Source organism: Mustelus asterias, chromosome 1, assembly GCF_964213995.1.
Source record: "Mustelus asterias chromosome 1, sMusAst1.hap1.1, whole genome shotgun sequence".
In the NCBI taxonomy this organism is placed as follows: domain Eukaryota; kingdom Metazoa; phylum Chordata; class Chondrichthyes; order Carcharhiniformes; family Triakidae; genus Mustelus; species Mustelus asterias.
This window is the reverse complement of record NC_135801.1, coordinates 194,666,344-194,686,640: the sequence shown is the minus strand read 5'-3', so window position 1 is coordinate 194,686,640 and position 20,297 is coordinate 194,666,344. Positions and strand designations below refer to the sequence as shown.

At 47.4% G+C, this 20,297-nt stretch overlaps 1 protein-coding gene across 3 annotated transcripts in view; it reads left to right on the top strand.

Annotated features, from left to right (window-relative positions):
- Positions 1-20,297, top strand: part of dysf (dysferlin, limb girdle muscular dystrophy 2B (autosomal recessive)) — a 334,329-nt gene that overhangs the window by 52,573 nt on the left and 261,459 nt on the right. For all 3 annotated transcript variants that reach the window (XM_078224513.1, XM_078224514.1, XM_078224512.1), the window contains exon 3: positions 430-521. In XM_078224513.1, coding sequence (XP_078080639.1) covers positions 430-521 — 92 coding nt within the window. The remainder of the gene's footprint in view (positions 1-429; positions 522-20,297) is intronic.

Genomic DNA, 20,297 nt, shown 5'->3' with positions numbered 1-20,297 from the left:
AGTAATAGGATGAAGGGTGATGGGGAGCAGGCAGGAAGATGGAGATGAGATCATGTTGAGTGGTGTTGAACTGTGGAGCAGACTCGAGGGGCCGAATGGCCGACTCCTGCTCCTAGTCCTTATGTTCATAAGTGTGAAGAAGAGCAGCATTGATCAGTGAGCTGACCAATAATTATCTGACAATCAACATCCCTAAAAGCTGTTTGAGCAGCTGTGTAAGTTAGATGTTGCGTTGCTTACGTTGCACCAGTGACTGCTCTTTAAACATGCCGTGGAGAACTTTGGGATGCCTTGAGGTTGTGAAAGGCGCTATAGAAATGCAGCTCTTTTCCTTCTGCTATGCTAGTCTTGGGCCCTGTTGAACCTTGGGTGATTCTGCCTGTAACTGCATTGGACCCAATTCTAATCCCGCTTAATCCTTGCACGCAGGGCTTTGAATGGGATTTGAAAGGAACGCCACTGGATGCAAACTCGGAGATCCTTGTTGTTGTAAAGGACCATGAAACCATGGGCAGAAACAGGTAGGATGCCCCACCGGGGACTGGTCTCAGGATGTTGAACGTTACGATGATGTTTGTATGCAATGTGCCACATTGGAATGCCCAAAACAGAGGAACGTGGAATATTCCAGATTCATTCTTGGCTGAGGATGAAGGATCTGCAATATATTTGCTAGTCAGGATAGAGTGTGACATGCAGGGGGTGTTCGTGGGTGGTGTTCCCATCTCCTGCTCTGCTGCCTCACAGCGCCAGGGACCAGAGTTCGATTCCAGCCTTGGGTCATTGCCTATGCGAAGTCTGCACGTTCTCCCCGTGTGTGCATGGGGTTTCCTCCGGCTGCTCCGGTTTGCTCCCACACTGCAAAGATGTGCAAGTTAGATGGATTTGCCACGCTAAATTGCACCTGTGCGTCCCAACTTATGTCGTCCAGGGGGGTTAGCAATGTTAAATGTGCGGGGTTACAGGGATTGGGCAGGAGGTGGGTCTGGGTAAGATGCTCTGTCAGAGAGCTGGTGCAGGCATGATGGGCCGAATGACCTCCTTCTGCACTCTAGGGATTCAAAGTATCCTGAGTGACTGCCTGTATAGAGTTTGCACGTTCTCCCTGTGTCTGCGTGGGTTTCCTCCCACACTCCAAAGATGTGCAGGTTAGGCGGATTGGCCATGCTAAATTGCCCCCTGGTGTCACAGGATGTATAAATGAGGGGGATTAGCGCAGTAAATGCATGGGGATAGGGCTGGGTAAGATATTCTGTTAGAGGGTTGGAGCAGAATTGATGGGCCGAATGGCGGAATCCGGAGCAGCTGGAGGTAACCCCATGCACACACGGGGAGAATGTGCAGACTTCGCATAGGCAATGACCCAAGGCTGGAAGAACTCTGGTCCCTGGCGCTGTGAGGCAGCAGGGCAGGAGATGGGCACTGTAGGGATTCTATGGGTTCTATACTGCCGCATGTCTCTGTTACAACATTGACTACACTTCAAAAGTACTTTCTTGGGTATAAACTCCTTTGGAACATCAGGTAATGAAAAGCGTATTGGAAATGGAAATCTTTTTCTGTTTTTACATAAAGCCTGATGGGATTGATAATAATAAGCCCTTTGGCCTAACGAGTCTGAGCTGGTATTTGGACAAATCTCCTCCCATCCCATTTTCTCAATCTTTCAGCATATCTTTCTATTCCGTCTTTACTCCTGTACATTCTCAGTTTCCTTTGGGAAGCATCGAAGCCATTTGTCTCAACTGCTTCCTGCAGTCGCTCGTAAATTTCATGGAAGGATGTGCCGGTTGGATCACCCAACTTCCCTTGTCCCGGCTGAATTTGGATCCTTCAATCTTGGCAAAGAAAGAAGCAAAAGTATCGAGGAGTAGAACAGCACAGAAAGAGGCCATTGAGCAGCACGCTGGCGTAGTGGTCAGCACTGCTGCTTCACTGCGCCAGGGACCCGGGTTCGATTCCCGACCTGGGTCACTGTCTGTGTGGAGTTTGCACGTTCTCGCCGTGTCTGCGTGGGTTTTCTTCTGGGTGCTCCGGTTTCCTCCCACAGTCTAAAGATGCGTGTGTTAGGTTAATTGGCTGTGCTAAATTCTCCATTAGTTTCAGGGGGACTAACAGGGTACATACGTGAGGTTTTGGGGATAGAGCTTGGTTGGGATTCTTGTTGGGTGCAGGCTCGATAGGCCAAAAGGCCTCTTTCTGCACTGTAGGGCCTGGGTGGGATTGTGGTTGGTGCAGACTCGATGGGCCGAATGGCCTCCTTCTGCACTGATTCGATGATTCTATGATTCTATGTTTTGGCCCATCAAGCCTTCTTTTTAATTGCATAAGTTAAGTTCATTCCACCCACTCTTTTCCCATATCTCTGCAATATTAGCTCCTGAAGAATTAATCCAATTCCTTTTGTAAACTATGATTCAGCCTGGCTCCGATGCCCTATCAGGCAGCACGTTCCAAATGCTAAACACGTGTGGAGGAGGATTTCTCCTCATGTCAACTCTGTTTCCTTTTCCAATCTCTACCCTCTGATTTCTGCTCCATCAGCTATTAGACACAGTCTACCCGTTCAAACTCCAATTACCTTCACCTGAACCTTCTGTGCCGGAACACCTCCATCAAATCTCCTCTTGGCCATCTCGGCTCCAAGGAGAAGAAGCCCATCTTCTCCAGTCTATGGGGTAAGTTTTCCAGTCCTGCCCGCCACAAGGAGCGTCGCGGGCAGGACTGGAAAATTTGACGGACTATTTAAACGTGAAATTACTGCCCAAAGTGTTTCATGTTAACCCTCTCATCCTTGGAGAGACCTTGCACCTTTTCTTACCATAATCATAGAATCCCTACAGTGCAGAAAGAGGCGATTCGGCCCATTGAGTCTGCACCCCAACAATCCCACCCAGGGCCTATCCCTGGAACCCCACATATTTAACCTGCTAATTCCTCTAACCTACACATCCCAGGACACTAAGGGGCAGTTTAGCATTGCCAATGCACCTAACCTGCACATCTTTCAGACAGTGCGAGGAAACTGGAGCACCCGGATGAAACACACGCAGACACGAGGAGACCGTGCAGACTCCACACAGACAGTCACTCAAGCCAGGAATTGAACCCGGGTCCCTGGAGTTGTGAGGCAGCAGTGCTAACCACTGTGCCACTGTGCCGTAATGGCAAGCTGTGCGTGTTATTCGAGGTGAAGCTTGTGCTGTCTTTAGCTGTACTGTGTAAAGGTAGAAGCTGGGATAGAGATGTGTCAAGACGCAGCATGTTAAAGCTGATGAGAGTCTATACAAGTTCAGGCAAAGGGCTGAGTGAGAAGTGAGCAGTAATTGTGTGGTTTGCCACTGATTGAGACTCCTACGCAGTGCCTGTTGGGATTTTAGCTCCAAGAGGCTGACCACATACATTAATCTGTTGCAATTTGATCACAGATCCCTAATACAGCGATACCACATCAAACAGTCTCTCATACTGAGAAACCCACCCAAACAGTGGATCACCTGTAAACAACGTAAGCATTTCCACTCAGGTAATATTGCCGTCAAAACTGTCTCAAATGTGCCTTCTGAAAAACACTTCCCAAGCTCTAACTCTGGCTCGATAAATCCCCTTCATGATAACATGCCCTCAGCTTAAAACCACCTCTGGGTCATTTGATCTACTAATAGACCCAGATCTGAATGAATATTACACACAGAATATGCGATACTTGAAAGGTGTTTATAGAAGAGTGCTTTATTGAGAAAGGGTGATTAAATTGGGAGTGTTTGATGGGGACAGTGTAGAGGGAGCTTTACTCTGTATCTAACCCTGTGCTATACCTGTCCTGGGAGTGTTTATTGGGGACAGTGTAGAGGGAGCTTTTTTTTTTGATCTAAAGAACAAAAGAACAAAGAACAGTACAGCATAGGAAACAGGCCCTTTGGCCCTCCAAGCCTGTGCCGCTCCTTGGTCCAACTAGACCAATCGTTTGTATCCCTCCATTCCCAGGCTGCTCATGTGACTATCCAGGTAAGTCTTAAACAATGTCAGCGTGTCTGCCTCCACCACCCTACTTGGCAGCACATTCCAGGCCCCCACCACCCTCTGTGTAAAAAACATCCCTCTAATATCTGAGTTATACTTCACCCCTCTCACCTTGAGCCCGTGACCCCGCGTGATTGTCACTTCTGATCTGGGAAAAAGCTTCCCACTGTTCACCCTATCTATACCCTTCATAATCTTGTACACCTCTATTAGATCTCCCCTCATTCTCCGTCTTTCCAGGGAGAACAAGCCCAGTTTACCCAATCTCTCCTCATAGCTAAGACCCTCCATACCAGGCAACATCCTGGTAAACCTTCTCTGCACTCTCTCTGACGCCTCCATGTCCTTCTAGTAGTGCGGCGACTGGAACTGGATGCAGTACTCCAAATGTGGCCTAACCAGCGTTCTATACAGTTGCATCATCAAACTCCAGCTTTTATACTCTATACCCCGTCCTATAAAGGCAAGCATACCATATGCCTTCTTCACCATCTTCTCCACCTGTGTTGCCACCTTCAAGGATTTGTGGACTTGCACACCTAGGTCCCTCTGTGTTTCTATACTCTTGAAGGCTCTGCCATTTATTGTATAACTCCCCCCTACATTATTTCTTCCAAAATGCATCACTTCGCATTTATCCAGATTAAACTCCATCTGCCACCTCTCCGCCCAATTTTCCAGCCTATCTATATCCTGCTGTATTGCCCGACAATGCTCTTCGCTATCCGCAAGTCCAGCCATCTTTGTGTCATCTGCAAACTTGCTGATAACACCAGTTACACCTTCTTCCAAATCATTTAGATAGATCACAAATAGCAGAGGTCCCAGTACAGAGCCCTGCAGGGAACACCACTGGTCACACACCTCCAGACGGAAAAAGACTCTTCGACCGCTACCCTCTGTCTCCTATGGCCAAGCCAGTTCTCCACCCATCTAGCCACTGCTCCTTGTATCCCATGAGCCTTAATCTTCTTAACCAACCTGCCATGTGGGACTTTGTCAAATGCTGTATCTAACCCCATGCTGTATTATCCTGGGAGTGTTTGATGGGGACAGTGTAGAGGGAGCTTTACTCTGTATCTGACCCCGTGCTGTACCTGTCCTGGGAGTGTTTGATGGGGATAGTGCAGAGGGAGCTTTACTCTGTATCTAACCCCGTGCTGTATCTGTCCTGGGAGTGTTTGATGGGGATAGTGTAGAGGGAGCTTTACTCTGTATCTAACCCTGTGCTGTAGCTGTCCTGGGAGTGTTTGAAGGGGACAGTGTAGAGGGAGCTTTACTCTGTATCTAACCCCCGTGCTGTACCTGTCCTGGGAGTGTTTGATGGGGACAGTGTAGAGGGAGCTTTACTCTGTATCTAACCCCGTGCTGTACCCGTCCTGAGAATGTTTAAGTTAAGTATTTTCATTATACAGCAGTCAGCTCAGATGCAGTGAATATAGGTGAAAATAAGCAAATAATGTTCTGAAACTCAGAAGAAGTTCATCGTGGCCACGCCCTGAACTGTAGACTCCTTGTGATTTGTTTCATTCATTATCCGGCCAGTGTCTAATTCCTTCCTGCTGTGTGCTGTCCAAGACTCCTCAGGCAGGAAGGGAACTTCCTCTCAGACAGGGTCAATGACGAAGCATCACTCTTGCTCCAATGCAATCTGCTCTCTGATCTCTGTACTGCTTCATTCATTATCTGCTGTTTATAAACACATTGTTAGCTCACGGCCATGAGAGAGAAAGTCAAGGCTCTACCTTTTGTCTGACAGGAAAGGAAAATGTGGAATATTAAACAATTATTCCCCTTCTCCTCTCCAGAAAGCCCTTTGCTACTGATGGTCAGATCAACACATTGCGCAGGAGTCTATTCGGCCCATCACCCCCATGCCAGCCTCTTGTTATGAGCTAGCTGATCAATCCCATTGTGCTGTAATTATATGATAAATCTCAGGCTCATCATTCAGTCGAAAACCGAGCCTAATACAGAATGTGCGGAGGCGAACTGAATAAGGAAAGAATAGAGGCAATGAAAATACGAAAATAGATTTGTTGCTAACCTTGATAAACATTCAGATAGCAAACAAGTCGTCCAAAAATGGACAAGGCTGATTAGAGGCCCAAAATCGATTTTCCCGTGGAGATAGAAGTATTGGTTAAAATATTAGGCAGACAAATTAGGAACAGGAGTAGGCCACTCGGCCCTTCGAGTCTGATCTGCTATTTAATAAAATCTTTGCTGATCCCACTATAACCTTGTAAACCAAGAATCTATCGAACTCTGCCTTAAAAATATTCAAAGACTCTGCGTCCATTGCCTTTTGAGAAAGAGATTTCCAGAGACTCAGAACCCTCTGAGAGAGAACATTTCTCCTCATCTCCGTCTTAAACGTGTGACCCCTTATTTTGAAAGCAGTGTCCCCTCGTTCTGGACTCTCCCCCAAGAGGAAATGTCCTCTCCACATCCACCCTGTCAACACCCCTCAGGATCTGATATGTTTCAATCAAGTCACCTCTTACTCTTCTAATCTCCAGTCGATACAAGCCTAGCCTGCTCAGCATTCCCTCATAAAACAACCCATCCATTCCAGGTACTAGTCCAGCAAACCTTCTCTAAGCTGCTTCTAAAGCATTTACATCCTTCCTTAAATAAGGAGACTAATACCGCACAATACTCCAGCTGTGGCCTCATCGATGCTCTGTACAGCTGTCACATAACCTCCCTACTTTTGCAAATCAATTCCTCTTGCACTAAACAATAACATTCTGTTAGCTTTCCTAATTAATTACTGTACTTGCATTTACCCTTTTGTGATTCATGCACTAGGACATCCAGATCCCTCTGCAATGTCTTTAATGAGTACAGTGATGAGCACTGCTGCTTCACAGCGCCAGGGACCCAGGTTTGATTCCCGGTTTAGGTGACTGTGTGGAGTCTGCACATTCTCCCCGTATCTGAGCAGTTTTGGGCCCTGGAAAGGGTCCAGAGGAGGTTCACAAGAATGAAGAGCTTGTCGTATGAGGAACGGTTGAGGACTCTGGGTCTGTACACGTTGGAGCTTAGAAGGATGAGGAGGGATCTTATTGAAACTTACAGGATACTGCGAGGCCTGGATAGAGTGGACGTGGAGAGGATGTTTCCACTAGTAGGAAAAACTAGAACCAGAGGGCACAACCTCAGGCTAAAGGGACGATCCTTTAAAACAGAGATGAGGAGGAATTTCTTCAGCCAGAGTGGTGAATCTGTGGAACTCTTTGTCGCAGAAGGCTGTGGAGGCCGGGTCATTGAGTGTCTTTAAGACAGAGATAGATAGGTTCTTGATTAATAAGGGGATCAGGGGTTATGGGGAAAAGGCAGGAGAATGGGGATGAGAAAAATATCAACCATGATTGAATGATAGAGCAGGTTTGATGGGCTGAGTGGCCTAATTCTGCTCCTATGTCTGATGGTCTTATGGTCTTTGTGGGTTTTCTCCGGGTGGTCCGGTTTCCTCCCACACTCCAAAGATGTGCAGGTTGAGTGTGTGGTAAACCACTGTTAGTTTATTACCTGTATATGTGACATGCCTGGACACATCCCTGCCGGCCCTACTCGAGACTCCTCCCCCCCCCCCTGGTCCAGGTATAAAGGCGACTGCTCCCCACCCCCCAGCCTCAGTCTGGACCAGTTCATCGGCATGGGTGTGCTCCAAGTCCTTTGCTAATAAAAGCCTATTTGTTCTTGCATACAAACTAGTCTTTGCTTGATTGATGGTGCATCAGAGTGGTTGCTAACCACTGCGCCATTGGACCAGGACAGAAGGCATAAACCTCACCACCCCTTCCCCATGTGAAATAGTATTGTGGAAGTCCACCTGAAAGAGCAGATGGGGCTTTAGTTCGACATTACAACCAAAAACCGGCACTTCTAACAATGCTGCACTCCACCAGTACTGCATCGGAGTGTCAGCCTTGGCTTTTGTGCACAAGTGGTGTGGTGCTTGAACTCCCACCCTGTGGCTCAGAGCCAAGGGTGCCCTTCACTGACGTACATCATTGTGCTGTGGAACCAATCGGGGGGCTGAGTCAGGCTCTTACATCAGATGTTTGTACTTGTGTGCAATTATTTTTAACAAAACAGGAAGTGGAGGATGAAAGATTCTTCCTCCACAGGCTGAAGCTGGGCTTTGACTTGGCGCTGGCATTTCCCTTTCTCAGCTCCACTCACACACTGATGGAGAAGCATTGGGGAGACTGGGAAGATGCCACGCTCTCGTACGTCACTAACTCAGAGTGAATCCGTCTCTGCGCGCTATTCTCTCGCTGTTCTGCTTGATCTGGGAGTTCCCCCTCTGTCACAGCTGTGGGAGATTCTGACCCAACCATATCCCACTTTGTTCATTAACCTGCAGTGAGATGTCCTTACCTGCACCTCAATAAGGATCAGACCAGATTAGATTCAACTGCAGAGGTGACATTGCTCTGGAACGTGAGCTGTCCCCCGCTAGATACTGTTTGTCATTTCAAACAGTCGCCCCTCTTACAAAGATACAAATTTGATGGGCAGCTGATTCATCCCACCTCCATGATGGACCGAGCCCTAAAACTAAACATCATATCCTCCCACACCCACATGTAATCCAGAGACAGTAAGAAGTCTCACAACACCAGGTTAAAGTCCAACAGGTTTATTTGGCAGCACAGATGAATGGACACTGCTTGACAATCACTAGGCAAGAGTGTGCCCTCCCAGTTGGGGAACACTTCAGCACTCAAGGGCAGTCAGCCTCTGATCTTCAGGTAAGTGTTCTCCAAGGCGGCCTTCACGACACACGACAATGCAGAGTCACTGAGCAGAAACTGATAGCCAAGTTCCGCACACATGAGGACGGCCTCAACCGGGATCTTGGGTTCATGTCACACTATCTGTAACCTCCACGACTTGCCTGGGCTTGCAAAATCTCACGAACTGTCCTGGCTGGAGACAATACACATCTCTTTAACCTGTGATTATCCCTCTCTCCACTCACATTGTCTGCACCTGTCAAGACTTGATTACCTGTTAAGATTCGCATTCCAACATTATCTTGTAATTGAGTTTGTGTCTATATAATGCCCTGTTTGTGAACACAATTCCCACTCACCTGATGAAGCAGCAGCGTTCCGAAAACTCGTGCTACCAAATAAACCTGTTGGACTTTCACCTGGTGTTGTGAGACTACTTACTGTGCCCACCCCAGTCCAATGCCAGCAACTCCACATCATGGCAATCCAGCGAGGCAGCAAAGCAGAGACAGAACCCAGGTCCAATCAGGGAGGAAACATTCTGTGAAATTCTCTCTCCAATTCCCTCAGTCCGTGGAAGCCAATTCAAAATCCCGGAACTCCCTCCCTCTAACAGTACAGTGGGTGTACCTACACTACATGATACTCCAACAGTTCAAGAACATAGAACACCACCATCTTCCCAAGGGTAATTAGGAATGGGCAAGAAATGATGGCCCAACCAGCAATGTCTAAACCCATGACTGAATTCAAAAGAAAGAAACTTTTGACTGGGTCTAAATTTATTGTCCACTTTCTGGTTGTCCTTGATAATGTGATGGTTAGAATCATAGGATCCCTACAGCGCAGAAGAAGGCCATTCAGCCCATCGAGCCTGCACCGACCACAATCCCACCCGGGCCCTATCCCTGTAACTTCACATATATTTATCCTGTTGATCCCCCTGACAGTAAGGGGCAATTTATCATGGCCAATCAACCTAACCTGCACATCTTTGGATTTTGGGAGGAAACTGGAGCACCCGGAGGAAATCCACACAGACACGGGGAGAATGTGCAAACTCCACACAGACAATGACCCAAGGCCGGAATCGAACCCGGGTCCCTGGTGCTGTGAGGCAGCAGCAGTGCTAACCACTGTGCCACCATGCCGTCTAATTATGTTCTTGAACTGCTGCAGTCCATGTGGTGTAGGTACACCCACAGTGCTGTTAGGAGGATGTTCCCGGACTTTGACTCAGCGACGGTGAATGACATGTTTGAAAGGATGGTGTGTGAGGTGTGTGTGTGTGCTTGTGCAATGTGGTGCAATGGGCGACACTGTGGGCATTCTCGATGGGCTGAATGGTCTTTCTAATTTGAACTGTTTTTGTCACTCTGGCACTGTGACAAAACATGTCTTGTTGAGACAGATTTATTTTCGGGAAAGTTAGGAAGGAAAAAGGAATTGTCAGTTATGTTGCGATGTTTGGCGGAAAGTGGTAAGTGGAGGTTTGCATGCGAGCACAAGTACCAGCATAAACCAACTGGGCCGAATGGCCTGCTCCTCTGCTGTAAATTTCTGTGTAAGTCTGCACTTGTTTGGTATCCTTTTTTATCGGGAGGTTACCTGGTTAAAACAAGCACCGATCAAGACAGACAAAGGCAAAATACTGCGGATGCTGGAATCTAAAACAAAAACAGAAAATGCTGGAAAATCTCAGCAGGTCTGACAGCATCTGTGGGGACAGAATCAAGCCAATGTTTCGAAACAGGATGACCCTCCGTCAGAGCTGATAGGACAGGATCACTATCTTCTTTGATTTTAAGCAGAGCCTATTGCATATTTGTTTGAAGATGTGAGCTCCCTATTCCCTATATCCCTCTGAGGCGGCACGGTGGCACAGTGATTAGCACTGCTCCTTCACAGCACCAAGGACCCAGGTTCAATTCCGGCCTTGGGTCACTGTCTGTGTGGAGTCTGCACGTTCTCCCTGTGTCTGCGTGGGTTTCCTCCGGGTGCTCTGGTTTCCTCCCACTGTCCAAAGATGTGCGGGTTAGGTTGATTGGCCATGTTACATTGCCCCTCAATGTCAGGGGGACTAGCTAGGGTAAAGAGTTAAGGGGATAGGGCCTGGGTGGGATTGTGGTTGGTGCAGACTCGATGGGTCTAATGGCCTCCTTCTGCATTGTAAGGATTCTATGAATTCATGCGCAGTCTATACTTGAGTATTTTCTTTGTTAAGACTCACATTTAGCATCAACCCCTGATAATATACAGACACTACAGTTACCAACGATGGTTACATATGTTTCTGGAGGTTTCATCCCATGACTTGCCCCCACACTCAAAGCATTAGTCAGCCAACATATCCACCTTCGTGTCCGCACTGCCTTCCGACACCAATTGGAAAGCAGAAAGACTGATTCCCCAATTCAATGATGCTTGAATGTCATTCACAGCCGACTTTCAAGATTTTTCTTTCTCCCTGGTTCAAAGAAAATGACAAAGAAATGCTTTTTTTTTAATGTCCTGAAGATTTTTTCCAGGATTGTACACAGCAGTGGCCTGGTGACGGAATTTCAATTCCTGGAAACTCCAGGTTAATGCTGGAGAGTTGGGAACCCACTCTCTTCACTGAGGCTAGAACCCAGCAGGAAAATCGATACATGTTTGAGTTATAAGGAGAGGCTGGATAGTCTGGGACTTCTTTCTCTGGAGCGTAGGAGGGGTGATCTTATAGAGGTTTTAAAATAATGAGGGGCACAGATCAGCTAGATAGCCAATATCTTTCCCCAAAGGTAGGGGAGTCTAAAACTAGAGGGCAAAGGTTTAAGGTGAGAGGGGAGAGATACAAAAGTGTCCAGAGGGGCAATTTTTTCACACAGAGGGTGGTGAGTGTCTGAAACAAGCTGCTAGAGATAGTAGTAGAGGTTGGTACAATTTTGTCTTTTAAAAAGCGTTTAGACAGTTACATGGGTAAGATGGGTATAGAGGGATATGGACCAAATGGGGGCAATTAGCTCAGGGGTTTTAAAAAAGAATGGCGACATGGACAAGTTGGGCCGAAGGGCCTGTTTCCATGCTGTAAACCTCTCTGACTCTATCACTCTATGTCAGCAAACTACACCTGGGACTACGATAGACAACAGCCTTGGATTCCTTCGCTTCTCTATCTCTATCTCTCTCTTGCTTTTTCTCTCTCGCTTTCTCTCTCTCTCTCTATCACTTTCTCTCTCGCTTTCTCTCTCTATCGCTTTCTCTCTCTTTCTCTCCCTTTTGCTTTCTCTCTCTTGCTTTCTCTCTCGTTTTCTCTCTCTCTATCACTTTCTTTCTCGCTTTCTCTCCCGATCGCTTTCTTTCTCTTTCTCTCTCTCTTTTGCTTTCTCTCTCTCACTCGATTTCCCTCTCTCGCTTTCTCTCTCTTTCTCTCTCTCGCTTTTGCTTTCTCTCTCTCGCTCGCTTTCTCTCTCTCACTTTCCCTCTCTTTCTTTCTCTCTCTCACTTTCTCTCTCTCTTGCTTTCTCTCTCTCGTTTTTGCTTTCTCTCTCTATAGATTTTTCTCTCTCTCGCTTTCTCTTTCCCTAACTCCCCAGCCGGAATTCTCCAACCTCACCTACAGATCCTGAGTTGTTCTCATCAATCACCCTCGGACTTGTGTAAGACTCTCCAGTGAGATTATGCCGCTTGTTCTGGACTCCCTGCAGAAGAGGAAGTGGTTCCTCTGTCGCAGTCCGATTGACTCCTTTAATAGTCGTTGGGTATTACAGAACTTGATTGGTGCTGAAAAGAGAGCCATGTCGAAGCTTTTCACCTTGTACTCATCAGGACAATTTGCAAGATATAAGGGGAAAACTACGATTTGTACTGCAGGAGCAGAAAGTTCTGATTGGTTGGCAAGTAGACTCTGATTGGCAGAGGTGTTGCCATGGTGAGGTAGGTGAGCCATTGAAATCTCCGTGCATATCGGTGTGTCTGCGTGAAGGGCTCGGAAATTCCAGCCACCATATTTGTATAGTTAGCCTAATTCAGTTTCTGGTCAATGGTAACCCCCAGGATGTTGATATCATAGAATCATAGAATCCGTACAGTGCAGAAGAAGGCCATTCAGCCCATCGAGTCTAGACCAACCACAATCCCAACCAGGCCCTAACCCCATAACCCCATGTATTTACCCTGCTAATCCCTCTGACACAAGGGTCAATTTAGCATGGCCAACCAACCTAACCCGGACTGTGGGAGGAAACCAGAGCACCCGGAGGAAACCCACGCAGACACGGGGAGAACATGCAGACTCGACACAGACAGTGACCCAAGCTGGGAATTGAACCTGGGTCCCTGGTGCTGTGAGGCAGCAGTGCTAACCACTGTGCCACCGTGCCGCGAAGCATATACGGGGGATTCAGTGATGGTAATGCCATTGAATGTCAAGGGGAGATGGTTAGATCCCCTCTTGTTGGAGATGGTCATTGCCTGGCAGTTGTTTGGTGCAAATGTTACTTGCTGCTTAGGATTGAATGTTGTCCAGGTCTTGCTGCGTATGGTTCACAAACTGAGACCTTCAAAGTAGATGGACATCTGCTCACATCGAGACTCCATTTACTCATCTATGAATGTTGGAGGAGAAAAGATTCTCCCCCTCCCCATCTCTCACTGAAACATGGCAGCGTTGACACTGATGAGTGGGAAGAGCTTGCGACCAATTGTTCAAAATGGCGACAACTTGTCCATCAAGCTGCGTCACGCTCCGAGTCCCAACGTCTGAATGATGAGGTAGAGCGGCAGCAGAGAGGGAAAGAAAAGGAAGCAAATCCTGCTCTCCGGATCCCACTGCCTCATGGAATGTCCTACCCCACCTGACCAAAGATCTGGAGGTTGGGAATTGTCCAGTTCAATCGCATGAAGACCTATGGCAGAAATTCACGGCATGGAGAAAACGTCGTCCTCAAATCGAGGGGCGGTCAACAACAAGGGGTTGGCAATGGCTTAGTGGTATTATCATGAGGCGATTAATCCAGAAACTCAGCTAATGTTGGGAACCTGGGTTCGAATCCCACCATGGCAGATGAGTTCAGTAAAAAATATCTGGAATTAAGAATCTACCGATGACCATGAAACCATTGTCGATTGTCAGAAAAACCATCTGGTTCTGATGTTCTTCGGGGAAGGAAATCTGCTGTCCTTAGCTGGTCTGTCCTACACGTGACTCCAGAGCCACAGCAATGATTGACTCCCAATTGCCCTTGTGCAACGAGGGGTGGGCAATAAATGCTGGCCAGCCAGCGACGCCAATGTCCAATGAAAGAATAAAAAAGAAACAGTGATCCTTCCTGCGGTTCAGTGCCTGGAACTGAACACTTGACATGGGACCGAGCTTTAAATAACTCCAAGCAACTTCCACTAACTAAGGTGTATCCTTAGTAAATGTATGCTGGAAGTGCCTTCTGTTTGTGGGCAGACAGCCTGAACTTGGACGCACTGCAGTTCTCAGCGAGACCTCACTTAGGCCCCGCACATTCCGTGCTATTTTCCAGGACAACAGTCAGACACCTTGGCAACGGTTGTTGGGTCATTTCCTGATTGCAAGGCCTCAGCTTGATTTACTGGAAGGGCTTTGGCTTGCTGCTTGCAACCAGCTGGCCACACTCGGACTGGCAGGAAAGGCTGCCCATAAACCAGAGTATTTATAAAGATATGAGTCACTGGGAATAATTTGAAGGAATTATCCCAGAGGAGTTTTGCTGCACATGTACAGGAGTGATAACTGTGTGTTGCCGGGGAGAACACTCCTATAAATATTGAATAGTAACCCACTGTGTGTTAAAATACAAGATATACAATTTTGTGTCCAGTAGCACACAGTGTATATACAGTGTTCTGACATGTACCCAATGGTATGTTATTATAGAATATATACTGTGGTATGCCCAATAACCATAGAATCAGAGAACTCTACAGTGCAGAAGAAGGCCATTCGGTCCATCGAGTCTGCACCGACCACAATCCCACCCGGGCCCTATTCCCGTAACCCCACATATTTACCCTGCTAGTCCCCGTGACACGAGAGTCAATTTAACATGGCCAATCTACCCAACCCGCACATCTTCGGAGTGTGGGAGGAAACTGGAGCACCCGGAGGAAATCCATGCAGACACAGGGAGAACATGCAGACTCTGCACAGGCAGTGACCTGATGTCGGAATTGAACCTGGGTCCCTGGCGCTGTGACGCAGCAGTGCTAACCACTGTGCCACCATGCCACCCCTGTTTTCTACCTAATCACAAGGTCCCTCACCTTTGACAAGATCCCTCATGGCAGACTGGTGCAGAAGGTGAAGTCGCATGGGATCAGAGGTGAGCTGGCAAGGTGGACACAGAACTGGCTCGGTCATAGAAGACAGAGGGTAGCAGTGGAAAGGTGTGTTTCTGAATGGAGGGCTGTGACAAGCAGCGTTCCTCAGGGGTCACTGCTGGGACCTTTGCTGTTTGTAATATATATAAATGATTTGGAGGAAAATGTAACTGGATTGATTAGTAAGTTTGCGGATGACACAAAGATTGGTGGTTTTGCGCTTAGCGATGAGGACCATCAGAGGATACAGCAGGATATAGATCGGTTAGAGACTTGGGCGGAGAGATGGCAGATGGAGTTTAATCTGGACAAATGTGAGATAATGCAATTTGGAAGGTTTAATAAAGATAGGAAATATACAGTAAATGGCAGAACCCTTAAGAGTATTGATAGGCAAAGGGATCTGGGTGTACAGGTACACAGGTCACTGAAAGTGGCAATGCAGGTGGAGAAGGTAGTCAAGAAGGCATACGGCATGCTTGTCTTCATTGGCCAGGGCATTGAGTTTAAAAATTGGCAAGTCATGTTGCAGCTTTATAGAACCTTAGTGAGGCCGCACTTGGAATATAGTGTTCAATTCTGGTTGCCACACTACCAGAAGGATGTGGAGGCTTTGGAGAGGGTACAGAAAAGATTTACCAGGATGTTGCCTGGTGTGGAGGGCATTAGCTATGAGGAGAGGTTGGAGAAACTTGGTTTGTTCTCACTGGAACGACGGAGGTTGAGGGGCGACCTGATAGAAGTCTCCAAGATTATGAGGGGCATGGACAGAGTGGACAGTCAGAAGCTTTTTCCCAGGGTGGAAGAGTCAATTACTAGGGGGCACAGGTTTAAGGTGCAAGGGGCAAGGTTTAAAGGAGATTGACGAGGCAAGTTTTTTACACAGATGGTGGTGGGTGCCTGGAACTCGTTGCTGGAGGAGGTAGTGGAAGCAGATACGATAGTGACTTTTAAGGGGCATCTGGACAAATACATGAATAGGATGGGAATAGAGGGATATGGACCCCAGAAGGGTAGGGGGTTTTAGTTCAGTCAGGCATCATGGTCGGTGCAGGCTTGGAGGGCCGAAGGGCCTGTTCCTGTGCTGTAATTTTCTTTGTTCTTTGTTCTTTAATGATACATGGTGCGTTATTGTACAATATACATGGGAGTATTATACCCAAAATGCACAGTGTGTTATATATATTTTTTCATTCATTCAGTGTTGCTGGCCAGACCAACATTTATTGCCCATCCATAATTATCTATTGAGTAGATGGTGGGGAGTCAAAGAACAAAGAACAGTACAGCACAGGAAACAGGCCCTTCAGCCCTCCAAGCCTGTGCCGCTCATTGGTCCAACTAGACCATTCGTTTGTATCCTTCCATTCCCAGACTGCTCATGTGAATATCCAGGTATTGGATGCCAGCGTGTCTGCCTCCACCACCCTACTTGGCAGCGCATTCTAGGCCCCCACCACTCTCTGTGTAAAAAATGTCCCTCTGATATCTGAGTTATACTTCGCCCCTCTCACCTTGAGCCCGTGACCCCTCGTGACCGTCACCTCTGACCTGGGAAAAAACTTCCCACTGTTCACCCAATCTATACCCTTCATAATTTTGCACACCTCTATTAGGTCTCCCCTCATTCTCCGTCTTTCCAGGGAGAACAGCCCCAGTTTACTCAATCTCTCCTCATAGCTAAGACCCTCCATACCAGGCAACATCCTGGTAAACCTTCTCTGCACCCTCTCTAAAGCCTCCATGTCCTTCTGGTAGTGCGGCGACCAGAACTGGACGCAGTACTCCAAATGTGGCCTAACCAGCGTTCTATACAGCTGCAACATCAGACTCCAGCTTTTATACTCTATACCCCGTCCTATAAAGGCAAGCATGCCATATGCCTTCTTCACCACCTTCTCCACCTGTGCTGCCACCTTCAAGGATTTGTGGACTTGCACACCTCGGTCCCTCTGTGTTTCTATACTCTTGATGGCTCTGCCATTTATTGTATAACTCCCCCCTACATTAGTTCTTCCAAAATGCTTCACTTCGCATTTATCTGGATTAAATTCCATCTGCCATTTCTCCGCCCAAGTTTCCAGCCTATCTATATCCTGCTGTATTGCCCGACAATGCTCATCGCTATCCGCAAGTCCAGCCATCTTCGTGTCATCTGCAAACTTGCTGATAACACCAGTTACACCTTCTTCCAAATCATTTATATATATATCACAAATAGCAGAGGTCCCAGTACAGAGCCCTGTGGAACACCACTGGTCACAGACCTCCAGCCGGAAAAAGACCCTTCGACTGCTACCCTCTGTCTCCTGTGGCCAAGCCAGTTTTCTACCCATCTAGCCACCTCTCCTTGTATCCCATGAGCCTTAACCTTCTTAACCAACCTGCCATGTGGGACTTTGTCAAATGCCTTACTGAAATCCATATAGATGACATCCACGGCCCTTCCTTCATCAACTGGTTTTGTCACTTCCTCAAAAAACTCCACCAAATTTGTAAGGCACGACCTCCCTCTTACAAAACCATGCTGTCTGTCACTAATGAGATTGTTCCGTTCTAAATGCACATACATCCTGTCTCTAAGAATCCTCTCCAACAACTTCCCTACCACGGACGTCAAGCTGACTGGCCTATAATTTCCTGGGTTATCCCTGCTACCCTTCTTAAACAACGGGACCACATTCGCTATCCTCCAATCCTCAGGGACCTCACCTGTGTCCAATGAAGAGACAAAGATTTCCATCAGAGGCCCAGCAATTACATCTCTTGTCTCCCTGAGCAGTCGAGGATAGATGCCATCAGGCCCTGGGGATTTGTCAGTTTTAATGCTACCTAAAAAACCTAACACTTCCTCCCTTATAATGGAGATTCTCTCTAACGGGTCAACACCTCCCTCTGAGACACTCCCAATCAACAAGTCCCTCTCCTTTGTGAATACCGATGCAAAGTATTCATTTAGGATCTCCCCTATTCCCTTGGGTTCTAAGCATAATTCCCCTCCTTTGTCCCTGAAAGGTCCGACTTTTTCCCTGACAATTCTTTTGTTCCGAACATATGAATAAAATATCTTAGGATTCTCCTTAATCCTATCTGCCAAGAACATTTCGTGACCTCTTTTTGCCCTTCTAACTCCCCGTTTGAGTTCTTTCCTACTCTCTCTGTATTCGTCCAGAGTTCCATCTGTTTTCAGTTGCCTGGACCTAACGTACGCCTCTCTTTTCTTTTTGATCAGAACCTCAATTTCCCTGGTTATCCACGGCTCTCGAATCCTACCTTTCCTATCCTTCCTTTTTACAGGCACATGCCTGTCCTGCAGGCTTATCAACTGTTCCTCAATAACTCACCTCAAGAGGTGAGTTATTCTCCACAGAATTCCCAGCCACTGACCTGCTCTTATCGCCACTATGTTTATGAGGCTGGTCCAGTTCAGTTTCTGGTCAATGGTAATGCCCAGGATGTTGATAGTGGGGGATTCAGCGATGGTGATGCCATTGAGTGCCAAGCGGAGATGGTTAGATTCTCTCTTGTTGCAGATATTGGCCTATATTACGAGGGGGATAGAATATAAAAGCAGGGATGTCTTGATGCACCTGTACAGGGCATTGGTGAGGCCGCAGCTGGAATACTGTGTGCAGTATTGGTCCCCTTATATGAGGAAGGATATATTGGCATTGGAGGGAGTGCAGAGAAGGTTCACCAGGTTGATACCGGAGATGAGGGGTTTGGATTATGAGGAGAGGCTGAGGAGATTGGGTTTGTACTCGTTGGAGTTTAGAAGGATGAGGGGGGATCTTATGGAGACTTATAAGATAATGCGGGGGCTGGATAGGGTGGAGGCGGAGAGATTCTTTCCACTTAGTAAGGAAGTTAAAACTAGAGGACACAGCCTCAAAATAAAGGGGGGTCGGTTTAAGACAGAGTTGAGGAGGAACTTCTTCTCCCAGAGGGTGGTGAATCTCTGGAATTCTCTGCCCACTGAGGTGGTGGAGGCTACCTCGCTGAATATGTTTAAAGCGCGGATGGATGGATTCCTGATCGGTAAGGGAATTAAGGGTTATGGGGATCAGGCGGGTAAGTGGTACTGATCCACGTCAGATCAGCCATGATCTTATTGAATGGCGGGGCAGGCTCGAGGGGCTAGATGGCCTACTCCTGCTCCTATTTCTTATGTTCTGAGATGGTAATTGTCTGGCAGTTTTATGGTTCAAATGTTACTTGCCGCTTAGGATTGAATGTTGTCCAGGTCTTGCTGCATATGGTTTGCTAACTGAGGCCTTTACAGTTGGTGGATATCAGTGATGGTAGCGCCATTGAATGTTAGAGGGTGATAGTTAGTTCCTGTCCTGTCGGAGATGGTCATTGCCTGGCACTTGTGTGTGCGATGTTGCCATTTATGAACCCAAGTCTGAATGTTGTCCAGGTCTTGCTGCATATGGGCATGAGCTGGTCCTCTGCCTGAGGATCTGAGAATGGTGCTGAACATTGTCATCATCAGTGAACATCCCACGTCTGACCTCATGCTGGAATGAAGGTCATTGAAGAAGTAGCTGAAGATGGTTGGGTCTCGGACACTACCCTGAGAAACTCCTGCAGTGATGTCCTGGAGCTGAAATCATAGATCATAGAATCCCTACAGTGCAGAAGGAGGCCAGTCGGCCCATCGAGTCAGCACTGACCACAATCCCACCCAGGCCCTATTCCCGTAACCCCATATATTTACCCTGCTAATCCCCTGACATATTTGAGCAATTAGGTCAATTTAGTATGGCCAATCAACCTAACCCGCACATCCTTGGAGTGTGGGAGGAAACCGGAGCACCCGGAGGAAACCCACGCAGACACGGGGAGAACGTGCAAGCTCCACACAGACAGTGATCTGAGGCCAGAATTGAACCCAGGTCCCTGGCGCTGTGAGGTAGCTGATCTGCTCCTGCCCCGACCAGAAAATTACAAAGGGTCGTGAATGTAGCCCAGTCCATCACACAAACCAACCTCCCATTCATTGATTCCGCCTGCATTTCCTGCTGCCTCGGAAAAGCAGCCAGCATAATCAATGACCCCATGCACCCTGGACATTCTCTCTTCCACCTTCTTCCATCGGGAAAAAGATAGAAAAGTCTGAAATCATGTATCAACTGACTCAAGAACAGCTTCTTCCCTGCTGCTGTCAGACTTTCGAATTTATATTAAGTT